Source organism: Diceros bicornis, chromosome 16 (genome assembly GCF_020826845.1).
Source record: "Diceros bicornis minor isolate mBicDic1 chromosome 16, mDicBic1.mat.cur, whole genome shotgun sequence".
Lineage (NCBI taxonomy): Eukaryota > Metazoa > Chordata > Mammalia > Perissodactyla > Rhinocerotidae > Diceros > Diceros bicornis.
In genome coordinates, this window is record NC_080755.1 from 45,436,697 (window position 1) to 45,452,871 (window position 16,175).

The 16,175-nt window shown below is 36.1% G+C and overlaps 1 protein-coding gene across 1 annotated transcript in view; it reads left to right on the plus strand.

Moving 5' to 3' along the window:
• The window catches only part of DCC (DCC netrin 1 receptor), a 1,099,744-nt gene that overhangs the window by 999,472 nt on the left and 84,097 nt on the right, over positions 1 to 16,175 (plus strand). The window contains exon 21 of the mRNA XM_058557158.1: positions 1,068 to 1,100. Coding sequence (XP_058413141.1) covers positions 1,068 to 1,100 — 33 coding nt within the window. The remainder of the gene's footprint in view (positions 1 to 1,067; positions 1,101 to 16,175) is intronic.

Sequence of the window (16,175 nt, forward strand, 5' to 3'; positions counted from 1 at the left end):
TGAAGGGGCTTTTGTTAACAGCATCATTATTTAAGTATTTCATTTCTATACATTCTCTTGGACATTGATTTGTGTTCCTTCATTGAGAAAAGGAAGGACCACCACTTCTAAGATATTTGCTTTAATTTATTTTTCAAACAATGATAATGGATTTGCTGTGAGACTGCCATGCATAATGAGAGAAGTGACTAGGTTATAGGTTGCTACCCAGGGGATACTATTATATTTTTCTCTGTGTGAGTTTAACTGAGACATATACAAGAAGCAAACTAGCAAATGTAGTTGCCTATGTGTCAAGTTTGACTACAACTGAGTTAAATAAGCCCAGAAGATTCACAGCTCAAAGAAATTCAAGTATATGTGAAATAATTCTGATTGATAAAGATTTACAAAGATCTACATTGGTCAAAATGTCATATCACAATTTCTAGAAAAGCAACGATACTAGAGATTTACCTCCCATATAGTTATACTTGATTAAGAGAAAAGAAGCCGAAAAAAAATTAGAGATATTTCTAAATTTAAATGTCATTTTCAAGAATATTATTCATAACTCATCTGAAGTTGTGAACAACTCAAGACTTCTCTTTACAAGGTCTAGAAATTTATCAAACCATTTAGATTAAACCATATTTATGATATTTTATTATTTTACCCTATCCATGTGAGAATTGGTGAAGTTCTTTTGTTGAAAAAGAAATCAATACAAGAAAATAGCTTCCTTAACTTCTTTAAAATATATGGGTGATAACGTGCATTTTTTACTGTTAATTGTATTTTTAATTAAATTTGCATGATTATCATTCTGAGTTTATGTCTAGAGGAATGTGACAAATGTATATTTTTAGAACACGTTGATACAGTGAAAACATTATTTTCCATTGTTTTCCCTCTGACTAGTTATTTAACAGAAATAATCACATTAACCTTGATTGCTTATCAATTTTATTTCAATAGGGCATTGGCCTTGATATGAGAACTTGCTAATAAAACTGTTGATTTGAAATGTCAGCTTTCTTGATGGAAACTGTCAAAATCTAATAATATTATTTCTTTTCTCCCCCCAGTGGAACACCCTGACAAAATGGCTAATGACCAAGGTATGTTGGCTCAATCTGCCATTTTTTTCCCTCCTTGAATCAATCCTGTGAGAAATGTCAGTCATTATTTTGTATTCCTCTTTTCACCTGGGCCGTACACCTCATGAAGCAGACACTGGTGTGATAATTAATCTTATTAATGAAGTTCTGCTTGGCTGAGGCTCCTGCTCTGATAGGGAAGATGTAAATTTTCTTGAGAGGAAATTGTTTTGTCTCTATTCTGAAGGACCAATTAAAATGTCAAGCTTCTTTGTATGAAATAAATTTTTAGTCTCTCTCTGCACTTCTGAATAATTCACATTAAGTATAATTAAGCTCAGCATAATTTTCAGGCTGCTCTTACAACCTTTCATGAGCTATGGATTAAAGTTCTGTAGCTCTACAGAGAAAAATCATAAATTATATGTGCTTTCCCTCTACGATAAGCTTCTTTTAATAAATAAAAACAAAGTTAGGTCAACCTTTTTAAGGCATTACTCTTGTTCATCTTGAAGTCAGAAACTTTCATTCTGTGAATCAGATGCTGATTTAATGTGGAGTATTTTATCCTCTTTCCACTCATTTGCTAAAAGATGATTTGTGTAGAGAAACAGGGATGGGTTTAGACAAAGGGATATGGAGATAAATAAGAATTATCCATCAATTCACAAGTAGATAAGAATTTGTTGTTACCATGATTTGTAGTCTGATAAATTAGGATTCCATTATTTTACACTAAGGATAGTTAGTAGAATGCTCGAGGAGAAAAAGAATAGTTAATGAGTTTTATTTTTTCAGGATGATATCTAAAGACGGGGGAGTTTGGAAATGGTCAGTGTTGTCAGTATTCATTGGTTCAGAGTCTATTGCCTGTGTAATTTGTCTCTGGCTTTGGACATCTACTGTCAGCAGAACCTACTTGCAAGCATCAGATCTCATAAGGCACTATGTTATAGATTGGGGGAAACCATTGTTTTCAACAAGAATACTTTTTAACTTTTGACAAATATTAACCATCTGGATGTTAAGGCTCACTAACAACAGAAGGTTGCCTACCTGAGTAGTATTTTGTTTAATTACCCTGTGTTCTGGTTTATCTCTGGGTCCTTATACCATGCCTCTGCTTAAGACAACATGGCTAGGGCTTCACGCACAGCGCAATAGAAATCATGCAGTGCATGGAAATGTCTCCCCAGGGTTAACATTTCCATTAATTGCCTAGCTGCTCCGGCTGGCTTCCCCTTAAAATATTTTCATAAGATCAATATCTACTAAATAGTAATATTTGTAAAACCATTAATGATGGGTAATTGTCAGTTAGCAAATATTTACTTAGGTAAAGTAAACATTAGTGCTGGCCAAATCCAAGCTGGAATAGTTAATTAGCTGAAGTGGCCTTATTATTTCAGGTATAAAATAATTAAAACAAACCCTCATTGCTCTCTTAACTTAAATGAATTTGGAACTTCCACAGGCAGATAACTCCTAATTTTTGAAATTATATTTGGGGAAAAAAGTATATGGAAATAGAGAAAACACACAAAACGTGTTGAAAGCAACGAGCCAGATAAAATGTTACATTAGTAGCCACTTGGGTGCTGACGTGCCCAAGCTGCTCAATAAATAGATTCCCAGTTGTCTCCAGACTCCTTTTAATTGCTTTCTGCTGTTATTTTGTCAGTTAACTATTTTGTTTATTGTTATTTTAAGCTACCAAAAAGTATATTTTGTAAATTGGTGCTTTTATAAGAGAAAAAAGAATAAATTATTCTCTAGTCTCTCTGATCACACACTCTCCATGGATTTTACCGAGATTTTCACATCAACAGTGAAATCAGATCAATTATCAGGAACAAAAGGAGTTCCCAAGAATTACTGGCAGTGGCCGAGTCTGTTAAATATTTGGGGAGTTGTTCTTTTTCTTCACTTGATATTACTTGGAAAGAGTCTGTCACATATTATACTGCTTGGTGCCTTATTCAATCACAGCTGGTACACAGTTGGTCGAATTGATAGTTTCTAAATTTTACGTCGCACTCAAATCACTTGTAAAATTGAGAGGAACTGATGACATATAATTTAGTGGTTATATATAAAATCTTTAAATTCTTACAAAGAAAGCATGTAAAATTTACTGGCCATCAAAAGCTCTCTGTAAACAAAATCAGTCTTCTGAGTTGATGACCAAGTGTGTGAAAAATAACCCAGATTAAAGATTCCTCTAAAATTGATGAAAATGATAGGAACAGGCTGTTTTGAATGTGACCACTCCCAGCACACAGCAAATCAGTTGAATATGCTTTATCTTGCCCACTGTTAGATGAATTTGTCCCCTTCCCATGGTGAAATGATCCCACTGTTACATTTATGATGGGAGTTGAATTTCTGTTGAGAAAAAAATTTCCTCTGAGAGAAAATTTGGCACCTTGAATCAGAGTTAACCTTGCAAAGGTGAATCCTAAATGGCAAAACAGGAGGTTGGGTTTGACTTTGATGAGAGAAAACAGGAAAAATTTTGATTGTTTTAAAAAAGTGTCTCTGTAGACTCTTGTCACAATGACTTTTTCTTGGAATCTAATATCTGCCCTGAAGAACATAAATGTGAAAACTAAAAGTCATTTATGGTTGAATCAGTTGTGATTTGGGGAAATTATTTTCTTCTGAATAATAGTACCAGTAGTATGAAAATGATAGACAATTTACATAGAACTCTTTTTATTTTTATGTAGTTGTAAATTGATTACATCTAGCATTTTCTTAACCCTCTAATCTCAACCTACTATATAATTCCCTTTTTTTGCAGCCTTGTTCTTATGGAATCTCTTGTTCCATGTCCTACTTATTTCTCTAGTCTTTTCCAGGTACAAGAGGCCATAATTTGAAAGTAATTATGAGATTTTAGAGATTAACCACAGAGTTTAATTTTTTGGAGGGTCTGGTAGAGTAGGGAAATTGTATGGGCTATGTGAAGTGGGTGCAAAGAGTATAGAAATGCTCTGCTTTAGATTTTTTTCCTTTTTTTATTTTCCATATTTTTGTAAAAACTCTGTCAGTTTGTCTGAGTCTGTGTGGGTGTGTATAATGGTAAAATGAACACTTGTGAAGCTCTTACCACCAGTCGGTGTTCTAAAAGCTTAACGTGTATTGACTCATTTAATCCTCGTAACAATAGTGTGAGAGAGATACTGTTATTGTCTCCATTTTAGTGATAAAGATCTTGAAGCTCAGAGAGTTTAAGTAGTTTCCCTATAGACAACCAGCTAGGAAGTAACAAGGCCATGATTCAGACAGGCAACCATGTTCCCCAAACCCTTGTTTTTAACCACCAGGAGTATTCATCAATGTATATTACATATATACATACACAACTACATACACATTTGCACATGTCTATAAAGTTGCTGTATCTAAAGTTTGCGTATGGTTATTTTCCCAATATTGGCCTTCCTTTTCCCGACTCTGAATATTCTAAAGAACAAGGCAAACAGCTTTCAATCTGGGGTCCTCTTGTTAGTGAAAAGTCACAGCAATGAGTACTGTATTTAAGATCCTGACAGTTCTTTATCTCAGGAAACATAGGGATGGTGCTAATTCCACTGTCTTAGTCAGCTTGGGCTGCCAATCCAAAATACCACAGACTGGGTGGATTAAACAACAGAATTTTATTTTCTCACAGTTCTGGAAGCTAGAAGTCTTAGATCAAGGTCCAGCAGATTTGGTTTCTGGTGAGAGCACTCTTTCTGGCTGCCTTCTTGCTGTTTCCTCACATGGCTAAGAAAAAGCGAGCTCGCTCATGTTTTTTCTTATAAGAACACTAATTCTATAGGACCAGGGCCCTACCCTGCTGATTTCATGTAACCTTAGTTACTTCCATAAGGGCCCCTATCTCCAGGTACAGTCACTGTGGGTATTAGGACTTCAACATATGCATTTTGAGGAGGACACAATTTAGTTCATAGCTTCCACATTCAAAAAGGAAAGCTGTTCTTTCACTCTTGCACTGATTATCTTCCTAGTTTTTCAGATGAGGAAGCAGAAGACAATGTTTTGCCCACGGTCACACAAATAGCTGTGGGGCAGAGCTGGAATCCAAAAATGTTTCTCTCTGACTCCCAGAGTGCATATCTTTCCGCTGTAGACTGCTGCTATACTTATGAAAAATTTGGCTTTTTGTTTTTCTACCATTAGCTTAAACCTTTTAGTGTCTCACAGAAGCATTTATGAAAGCTTCTTGTTTGGAGGTTAGAATGGAGGATAGTTGTAACTATACAACATGACCACTTCTCAAAAGTGGTTATGAGATCAAACTTTTCATCTTAAAGTACTGTTTTTGCATCCATATATTCTGTTTAACCCCCAAATATTATTCTCCACTTTGAAGTGTCTGTGTGAAAATTGGTAATTCTTAGCATAAGCACAAATGTTTACAATTTCATGTGTGTTTCCATGCTCGCCCATTGTGGCATTAGAGTAGGTGCTATGGCCATGACACAGTACCTCAAGAGGGCAGGAATCTTCATGAAATGATCTGTATCATTGCTGAGATGAATCAGGAAGAAAATGCTTGCTTTGAGCACTCTCAAGTGTCTTTAATTCTCCATGGCCTGCAGAGGGATGATCTGAAATATGACGCCTGGGAAAGAGGCATAAATTCATAGGCCAGTTTACAGATCCAGGTGAAGGCAGCCCTGTTGAGAACTGCGCTCCCACTGGGGAGGGAGGATTCCTCTCCTCTGACTGGTGGTAATGGCTGATAATGCTCTGGCTTTCCCATCAACAGTCACTCAGTGTGTGCTCAAAGAGCAGTGGAATGGAAGCAGATATCTGAAATGCTGGTACCATCCTGCCACTGTGACTTCTTGTGCGACTTTGGGCATATGACTGAACTTCTCTCAGCATCCTCACCTGTAAAATGATGACTTTAGCCTGAATTATCTTTTGGTTTCTCTCAAGATTTAAGATTATCAAGGTTTAAGATTGATATTAGAATTAAAAAACCAGGCATAGCATCTTCACCTGGTGTAGTGCTTCACATTTTTAGCGTTCCCACTGTGCATCAGTCATTCTTCTGTGCACTATGTATGTTCTATCATATTTAATTCTCGTAACACCCTTACAGATGTAGGAAATGAGACGCAGAGGTTCAAACTTGCCCTGATGCTCACAGTATGTAAGTGGTTAGGCCGAGATACATACCCAGGCTAACCAATTTGAGAACCTCTGCTCTTAACCACTGTATCATTTCTGGAAATGTGGTGAGTTAATTGGCTCCTATTTTGTTATCAAAAAAGTGAAACCTAAATGGCCTCACTGTAAGTTCACCTAGTTTAAAGGTCTTTGTCTTTCCTCAATAGGGTATTCAGGCAAAGTACTTAACACTACACCTACCATTTTACACCTCAGCGGGTTTAATATTATGAATAAACAGAACGTTAATCGTTTCCAATTTCAGGGAAATCGGGTTTTCAAGGCAGTCTAGTCAAGCTTGGAATTTAGTTAATGCAATCTAGATTCCGCAGGATGTGGCTTACAGTAGCCAGGCTGTTGTTTGAAAAAATTGAAACCTTTAGCACCTTTTGATGGAAGCTGTTTGATTGAAAATTAAAACCTCTTTTTACCATATTATTGGGTATAGTTTCAATTCACTTTATTATTCGACTTCCTGCTACACCCCTTTGAAAAAGCTGTTCTCATCTGTGCTTTTCTCAGTTCCAAAATTTTGCAATTCTAGAATTTATGACTATGGTGCAACAGTAGAGGCGTAAAATGAGTAATGTGCTTTTAATAAAGTGTTGAGGTGCTTATCATGTTCCCAGTAAGCAGTCAGGTAACTGCCTAAGTCAACCTCTCAGAAGTTTTTTTTATGTTTTAATAAGTAACTTTGAAAGATAAAACATACTTGGTACTCATAAGAATTGATGCGATTCATGATATAATTTTAACTTTCTCAGACCTGAAAGATAGATATTTTTGTTAACAAGCCCTCAAAAAGATTTCCCCCTTTCTCTACTGAGCCAAGTCCTCATTTTTTAAGAGTTCCTTCCAGAACTCTTTTTTCCCAGAAGCCTTTATTACCTTTCTGGTCTTTTATTCTCCTGTACGTCCATAACATCCAAGCTATTCCTTGTTATGTTGTCCATTTCTTATCATTTGCTATTTATATTTCCAACCTCTTGGCCAGGTTGTGAACTCTTTGATGGCAGAGGACTGGTTTCATTCCTACTGTCATTCCTGCCTTCCTGTACCTCCAGTCTCTAATTAAAAACCTATTATATTATACTTGCCTAATAAGTGTTTGTTGAATTGAATTATGACACAAATCTTTGGGGAAACAGTCACAGAGTAATCTGGAAAGAAAGACTTTACCATCTAAACAAAAGCATAGTTCAGAGAACCCCAAAGTAATAGTGCTCATGGCTGTGGATACTGTATATATTGCTGACCTTGGGGGAGATGAAAAAGATATGAAAATATTTTTCCCATAGGGCAGAAGTATCTTCAATATTCATCTATTAAATTAAAGCTAAACAGAAAAACAACAAGTTCTCTGTGATTCAGGAAATAGTGTTCACATTTGTAGATGATTCTGACCTCCTGTGCCATTGTCTTGACCTCTACCCTCCCTGTCATCTCTTGTTAGCAGGAAATTTATACACTTGCATTTCACTTGCTGCTTGTAATTCTGAGTACAGAAAGGAGAAAAATCAAAACTAATGGGTGTTGATGAGTTTTTGAAATTTCAAATGTGCGGTATGAAAAGGATTGGGCTCACTTTTGAAAATTTGCTGATAACTATTTACCTAGCACTGTGCTGGCTGTGACAAAGCATAAGAAAGTAGTTCCATGAGTCCATTTTCAAGAAGCGTGTAATATAGTTAGGAGGAGTATATAAACACTCCCAGCCCAACATGAAAAATATGAAATGCTAAATCAGGTGGTACCATCTCATATGTGTATTATAGAGATTCAGATGGAAAATCACTGTGGGTAGTAGTAGAAAAGACTTAGAACCCAAGACTGGACTTTAAATACATGAGTAGAACTTGAATTCACACAAATGATTATAGAGGGAAAGATTACCTGAACCTTATTTAGAGAAATCCTAGAATGGGAAAATCAAAAAGCCAACAAGCTGCTCAAAGAGCGAGGATTGCAGGATGCACTCAGGGGACATTAGGGTACCACTGTGCAGACTAGTGCACTACAGTAGAGAGAGAAATTGGTGATGGGGGTTTTCCTGTTTCTCTGTTCTCTAGCACAGAAGTTTGCAGGCTTTCCTACTTTCAAAACATTGAGTAGCTACTCTCTACACTGGCTGCTGAAGACCAGCATGCTCCCCTAGATCCAGAGCCCTCCAACCTCCATTCACTCTTGACTACTGATGCTGATCATTTCTTGCACAGCGAGTGAGAGTGTAGGGTGGGGGGAGGAAAGAATGATGTGGAATAGGACCTCACTATCCATCATCTTCGAAGAGTTTTCCTAGCCGTATTTGTCCACTTCTGCTATACCGTTTCTGAAGCCTCACCTTCACTTGTGCCAGTGCTCTGCATGATTACAAACTGAACTATTTCCTTTCTCCTCCAAAGTCTATTTTGTTCTGTGTCCCATTGAGAATGGAGCTACCACCTCAAGTCATATCCACACACCTAAACCCTCACACTCACACATCAGGATCAACTCTAAGGAATGCTCTAATTTCTGTCCAACTCTCTCCCCATTCCTTCTTTTCCTTTTTAATTCACCCACTAATGGTAAAATCATCATCATCAGAGTCAGGCAGATTCAGCCACTTAAAATGAGTATATAGGTTAGTCTTTCTGAGCCGCGGTTTACTCATCCATAAAATGGAGCTAATAATGTCTGCCTCATGGATTCATAATTAATATTATTCTCACCCTATTTATTCCAGCAGTCTCTTGTAATTAATATGTTCTTCACACTCAGCCAGAATAATCGTTCTAAAATACATATTTAATTAAGTCACTTTTCTGCTTAAAATACCTTCAGTGGAACTCTGTCCCCTACAAGATAAATTCTAGACTCTTTGGTAGAGCATATAGGGAGTTTTATTCTTTCATCTCTACCTGTCTTTCTAAGCTTACCCACCTCACTCTTTCTCTTTTCTACCTGATAAATTGCCACTCATCTTTTAATGCTCAACTCAAATGTCGCCCCTGAAAAGGCTTCAATCATTTTTCTAGGCAGAAATAGTCAATCATCCTGTTTTTCCATTGTGCCACCTACTTATAAACTTTTTTAACTTTTGATATTATAATGTGGTTATTATTATTCATTTAACTTTTTTCCTCCTTATTAATTTATAAGCTTTTGCAATAGTCATTTTATATCCCTAATGCTTACAACAGTGAATCCACTCAATACATTTGTTGGCGAGGTGGATGGAGCATGGACCGATACGCGAATGAAGAAATTCTGTGCTCCAGTAGTGTCATTTATTTACACGCACTAGCAGTGCAGCCAGCAGGATGCTCATGTTCTAGTGTTTTCATACTGTAGTTGCAACTTCCTGACATCCAGTCACTTGGAGAAGAAAGAGCCTCATGCTATTCTGTTACTTCTCCCTGTGCAGCTTGGCAGCTTCACTCAGACACAAACATATCTCACACTGCCTTTGGGGTAAGCTTGTGGACCATCCAGACGGGGAGGCTTTCATAGATCATTCAGTGGCCTTTGAGAACAGTTGCTCCTTTATAATCCACAAAAGATTCTGCCTCATCCTCCATGTTATAGTCTAGTGAATGACATAGCTCTTGGGAAGGTCTAGTCATCTAGGAAAGTGCTCATATTTAAAGAAGCAGGATGCTTTTTGGATTTTAATAAAGACAAGGCTGCATCTAAAGGCGATTTCTTAGACCCATATACTGGCCATTATTTGAGATATACTACAGGCAAAAATGCATACAAGGAGACTCTGGTGAGAGGAGAGAATTCAGGGACCACCATATTATTAATATTATTGTCATCTTTACTTTTTATTCCGTTAACAATTCAATTGTTAACAGAAGTTTCATTCTAAACTTAACGTGAATAATAATTACAATAACTAATAAACTTATTGGGCTTTTGATATGTGGAAGTTTATGACAATGTGATCAGGAGCAGGTGACAAGTTTTCATCAGCAACCAGATAAAGGAACACAGATTAATTACAGTTAGAGTCATATAGATAAAAATGTGAAGGCTCTCCTTACCTGAAATCTTTAAGAGAGCTAACTTCTTTCCTGTGATCAAAAGTTCTTGTTGATCTGTCCAAGTCCTTTGGTCTTCTGATATTCATGTTTTGAGTTGTTGTCCATTCTCCCTTGAAAGTTGTTGAGAATGAGCAGTGGTAGAATTCATAGGAGTAACCAATATGCTTCTGAAATATATATATATGTATATGTATGGATTTTTTTTCTTCTTGTTGGTTGACGTCTATCATCATGGTCAGGAATCCAGATAACAATTGGTCTGGCATAGTGCTGCTTTTACTCTGATATTCGCAAAAAAAAAGAAGAATGCAATGTTTTTTCCTGCTTTAGGTCATTTCTCAGGTAACTTTTCTTTACCTGTCAGTTGCTAAATTCTTCAAAAGACTACACATATGCTTCAGGAAGGCAGGACCCAAAATCAAACTGAGATGTCAACCAAGAGCCAGGAATTAAGGGTTCATTTGTTTAAATTTTTCCTGTCTATGATGACCATAATTTCTATTTTGTCCATGAGTGTCCTGATTAATACCTGGCTCTAGGCAAAATTGATAATAACACCCTCTTTTGCTCTTTAAGTATCCCGATTTTCGTAATAACTATATGATCACTCGATTCATGACATTTGTGTATGACATTATAATATTATATTTATATTGATTTACTAAAGATTCTTCAAAAGTGAATTTACTTCTCGTCATAGTCTACTCTGTTCATATTTTATGGTATAAAGGCCAAAATTGGAACTCCAAAAAAACTGCCTCTCATGATCAAGGAAAAGATGGACAATGGCATATTTGGTTCTCTTGTACTGTGTCTGACTCAAAATAGGTCACCAAATACGTTCCCATTCCCACAAATTACTGCTCTTAGATTTGTCACAGGTGGCAAATATAAGGAGATGTTTTGAAGAAAGGAAGGCAAGAAGGATCTGTTGAGCACCAAGCCTCAATATATGGCAGGCATGTTAGCCATTCTTACATATGAAGTAGTAACAATCTACTGCTTTCAATCAATGAACTTTCTTTCACGTTTACTTGAAAACAATGTGTTGAACCTTAGGAAAGGGTGAGGAGAGCTCATTAGTTCTTTTTTATTAATATATGTTTGAAATATCCTAGACGTGGGTTATGATTTTGCTTCCTGGTTTTTAGATGTCCTGATGCCTTTGTGCAAAGTCAGCAGTATTACCAACTGATGGTAAATTGATCTCTTACACACATTTTTCAGGTTCTGAAAAGTTATTTGCTTTAAATATATCTCAAGGTGATCTGTGTACTGGATGGTAAAACTATATTCAGATGGCATTAGTAGATATCTTTTATCCACTGATATACAAGACACAAAATCAATGCAATTTCCATCATCATCACCAGAATTTTCAGAGAACCAATTCTAAGAAGATACCTCAGTGCTGTGCATTCTTGGGAGGATGTATATTGAATGTTTGTTAGATGACCAGTCTGTTCATTGGATTTAGATTATGGGCCATGTGTTTTTCTCTTGGGCTTGGTTGTGTGGGTGCTGTTGTGGAGAACCCTCTGTTCTCTCCATTCAGGGAAGATGGATTAAAGAGTAGATTAGAACTACCACATCCAGTTTTCTCCATGCCCATTGCAAATAAATTTTCTGTGCACTCCTCCCTGAGCTTATGAACATTCTCTCAGAAAAAACAGACTCTAGAACTGAACTCCCAATTGAATTAACCTTTGGTAGGTGTTGAAAAATTTCTAATTCACATTAGTTGCTCATCAAACATTGAGAACACAGTATGCATGTCACTTTGGTGAGCAACCAAGGACTATAACAAAGAGCACGTTTCCTAAAGGAAGTCATATTACATTTAACCATTTTTCCCTCAATCCAGAGAGCAGGCAGCAGGGAAATCATGGAGACTTTAACTTTTGTCCAAGGGAGCAGAGGTTTCTTGCCAAAAAAGAATGAAAAGAAGTCTCCTTATGAGATCTATCTTTTAAATAGAATATAGAAGGAAACTCTTTAAATGACATTATAATATACAATATTTTAAAAATGCAAATCAAGGGGAGGAGCATGAAATTTCTGGGTTGGATCTACCTAATAGGGACCTAAATAAAATACATGTTAAAATATGTGAACTATTTTGAATTACTCTAAAACAGCCACATACTTCCTCTTTTTTAAGTTAACCAGGGGCTCATTTCTTTTAGAAACCACCATTTTCTGGTTTCAAAACCTAAGGAAAAATAGAAAACATTTGCTTTAATTATCAAAACTTTTTGGAAGAAGTGATTTTTTGATGGACTTACCTGCATAAAATACTTAGTTGGTTAAGTGATACATAAATTCATTACTCTTAACATCTTAATTCTTTTCCTCACCCTCATTTCTATTATTAAAAAGATACAGGTACAGAGTAACACAAGAATTCTTCTTTATATGCTGTAGAATATAATATTTTATTTGTATAGTACACTTTGATTACTGTAATCATGTAAAATCCTGATATTACTAATTCTATAAATAAGAAACTACCAATTTCTAATTTTTTGAACCATGTTGAGCTTTATTTGAATTAAAGAAACCGTGTATATGTTGATATTTATTACATTATTTCTACAAATGTTATATTTAAATTTCATGTATTCATTTACTTACTTGGAATTTTTAATTTTGAAAAACTGTTAGATATTTAGTGCAGTATGCAAAAAAGAAATTCAGGGGTTTGAGCTAAATATAATTTTAGAACACAAAATATAAAACTGAAAATAATACATTATTTTTTATTTGCATGTGGTTCTTTTAATAATATTAAATAAATGAAAAACATTTTTAATTAAACCTAGTAATGATTTTATTATAATAGATGAATTTATTCTTAAATGTTTAAAGTCAGAGTAAATTAAAAACCATCTGCTGTTAACTAATATTAACCGTGAATAGGCCTCTGTAGGATCTGGATACAATGAACCAACTTTATCTGTCGTGGCAGGATCCATATCTAATACATGTTTTTATAACACCACTTCCCTGAGGATCTAAGACTGTGCCTTGCATTCAAAATTCATAAATTTTGAATGAATTATTACCAGTTTTATGCTCCATTAATAAATTAAGACCTTTGTGATCAGACAGTAGTTTATATCTTTGCATTAACTGACTTTCCATCTGCCAGAGTCTAATTAGTCCTATATTTCCCTAAATCAGTGCTTATGAAATTAAGTTGACTAAACACATCCAATATTTGATCCACAGCAAATATCCCTTCAAAATGCTCTGACACGCCAAGCAATAACACTGAGTCTCCTCTTAGTCTCTAGCATTTCCTCATTTGACAACTTTGTGGTTCTTTCTTTAAAGCAGTGGGAGAATGTTTTTTATTTTAACTTTTTATTTACCCATAAAGAAAGCATTCTTGGGGCCGGCTGGGTGGCGCGAGTAGTTAAGAGTGCACACTCTGCTGTGGCGGCCCGGGGTTTGCAGGTTCGGATCCCGGGCACGCACCAACGCACCTCTTGGCAAGCCATGCTGTGGCGGCGTCCCATGTAAAGTGGAGGAAGATGGGCAGAGATGTTAGCCCAGGGCCAGTCTTCCTCAGCAAAAAAGAGGATTGGCAGATGTTAGCTCAGGGCCGATCTTCCTCACAAACAAAAGAAAGAAAGAAAGAAAGAAAGCATTCCTGGAATTTAAAAGACATATTTTAGAGAGTAAAAACATAACAGCAAACAAAATTAAAATTTGATTCCCACATCTTTAGATGAAGAAATCCCAGACTCATCAATATCTAGGAAATGAGTTTTGTGTATCATTATTGAAATGGTGCAAAAACTCTAAATTACCATCAATCCAATCTTGCTTGTTGATAATATCAAGTTTCTTTCAAGTACTTTCTGTTGGCTTTGTTAAGAGTTACTTAATTTTCTTCTGTGGTATCAATCTAATTATAACCAAGAAAAAGTTAACCAATGTAAATACACTAGATAGAGTGAGTAGAATGCTCAGGTTTTAAGCTTCCCTCTCTTATTTAGAAAGTATTTCCAGAGTTCCTGTATCTTACCTAGAGCTCTAACCGTGTGACTTCGGATTTTCTTCTTCCTGTTGAAATTCACAATGTAATTAATAGCCTCGCTAAATCTAAGGGGTGCAATACTCATACAGCTTTATGTCTAAGCAATACATGCATGTGCTTGTGGGCTTGTTTTTGCATCTTCTCACAAAGTAGCTGGGAGAATGAGAAACTTCATTAAAAAGACATTTGTGAGGATGCTAGAGGAAAAGGAAAATCCTCCACAGGCTATTTACCTAATTTCTAGCCAATACAGGATTACTCCCAATAGGAATCATTTATTGCTTTACTGGCCTAAGTGATGAGGCTGTTGGCATCTCTTTTGGTTGACTGCTTTACAATCTAGTTGCTTTCAGATGTGAGAAAACTCATCTTAATATTCATATAGAACTTCTGTCTCACTTCATTTGTTTCAACATTGATCTTACAATGTCCCGTGGGCAAAGTTGATCTTCTGCTCATTGAAACCTCATTGAAACTGTGTCAGAGTAATACAAGCAAGGAATTTGGAGAAAAGAGTTAGATTTTGGAAAAAGGCTGAGTCAACTCACTGAAATTTTCACAGTTGCTGCTTATTTCAGTGGCTCTTCTCACCCTTCACCCACACTCTCTCCACACACACACAGGAGCCTCCAACCAAATTCCCACTTCCTTATATACCCACAGTCATTGGCCAGCAGATTTAAATGTAGTAATTAATGCTGAAAACAGAATATGATGTGATTGGATTAATTTATGCATTGCTTGTCGGAAGCTGGACATTCTAACTTTGGCTGACTTAATATCAAAAGAATTTTAAAAATTGTGAATGTATAGTTTGTTAAGCTTTAAGTTGTTCCTTCAGAACTATTTTGCAAATGAAATGATGCAATCTTGAGAAAGCTTAGTAAGAAGAGCTTAGTAAGAAGAGAGCTTGGCATGCAAAAGAATGTCACAAGAGCAGGACTTGAAAGTCTTAAGGAAGAAGAAAACTAAAATCTATACACTTGAGAAAACAACCTGTGCTATTGTAGCTGACTGCCCCAGCTGGCTTCCTCTACATCATCCACTGATTATAACTGCTTTCAGAAATAACCCTCTGAAGTGAATAAAATGGAGAATTAGCTGTATTTCTTGTACGTGTTTGCATATAGATTCAACTCCCAAACATTTTTCTCTGAATGATTTAGCTAATAAATATTCTAGAATGCAAAATCTAATCAAATAACTACAGTTCTACAAATGTACCAATAGAAAAAGGGATTACCTGTGGTGAAACACTATTAATCAAATTTGGATGATAGTCTAATTATTTATGGTTAATTTCTGGTTCAGTTCTCTTACACACTACATTTACAACTGTTGAACACTTATTGGAAGGCAGTGTTTCCACTAATGTGATACTCAGGAAGCTTTCTTCCTTTCCTGATGTATTTATAAGAAGTATTCAGACCATGTGGGTTGTGACATAACCCCTTCTCTTTACTCCATGCCTAATAGCTCATTCCCAGGCACCTATTTGGAACATAACACAAAGACTACTTAAAGCCCAGTTATAAGACAACATGTGCTGTCCCCTTGTAGAGTAATAATGATAGTTTGCCACAAAGTCCTATCCGATGGGCAACAGTGTAGGCAGGACATCTTGCAGCCTAAAGGAAATGCTCTGCCTCCCTAAGAGTCATGACCAACACCCTTTCTCTTCTGAGATGTTTAGGAGAACATTTAGACTAATACCACTGCTGAAACTTTTGGTGACACTTTAACCAAAGATACTGGAAGAAAAAGAAGAAGAGAGGGGACAGCTTTTCAGAAGTTGAGTTTAGCTTGTTTAAAAGAGCTGATTTTCAGGGGCCAACC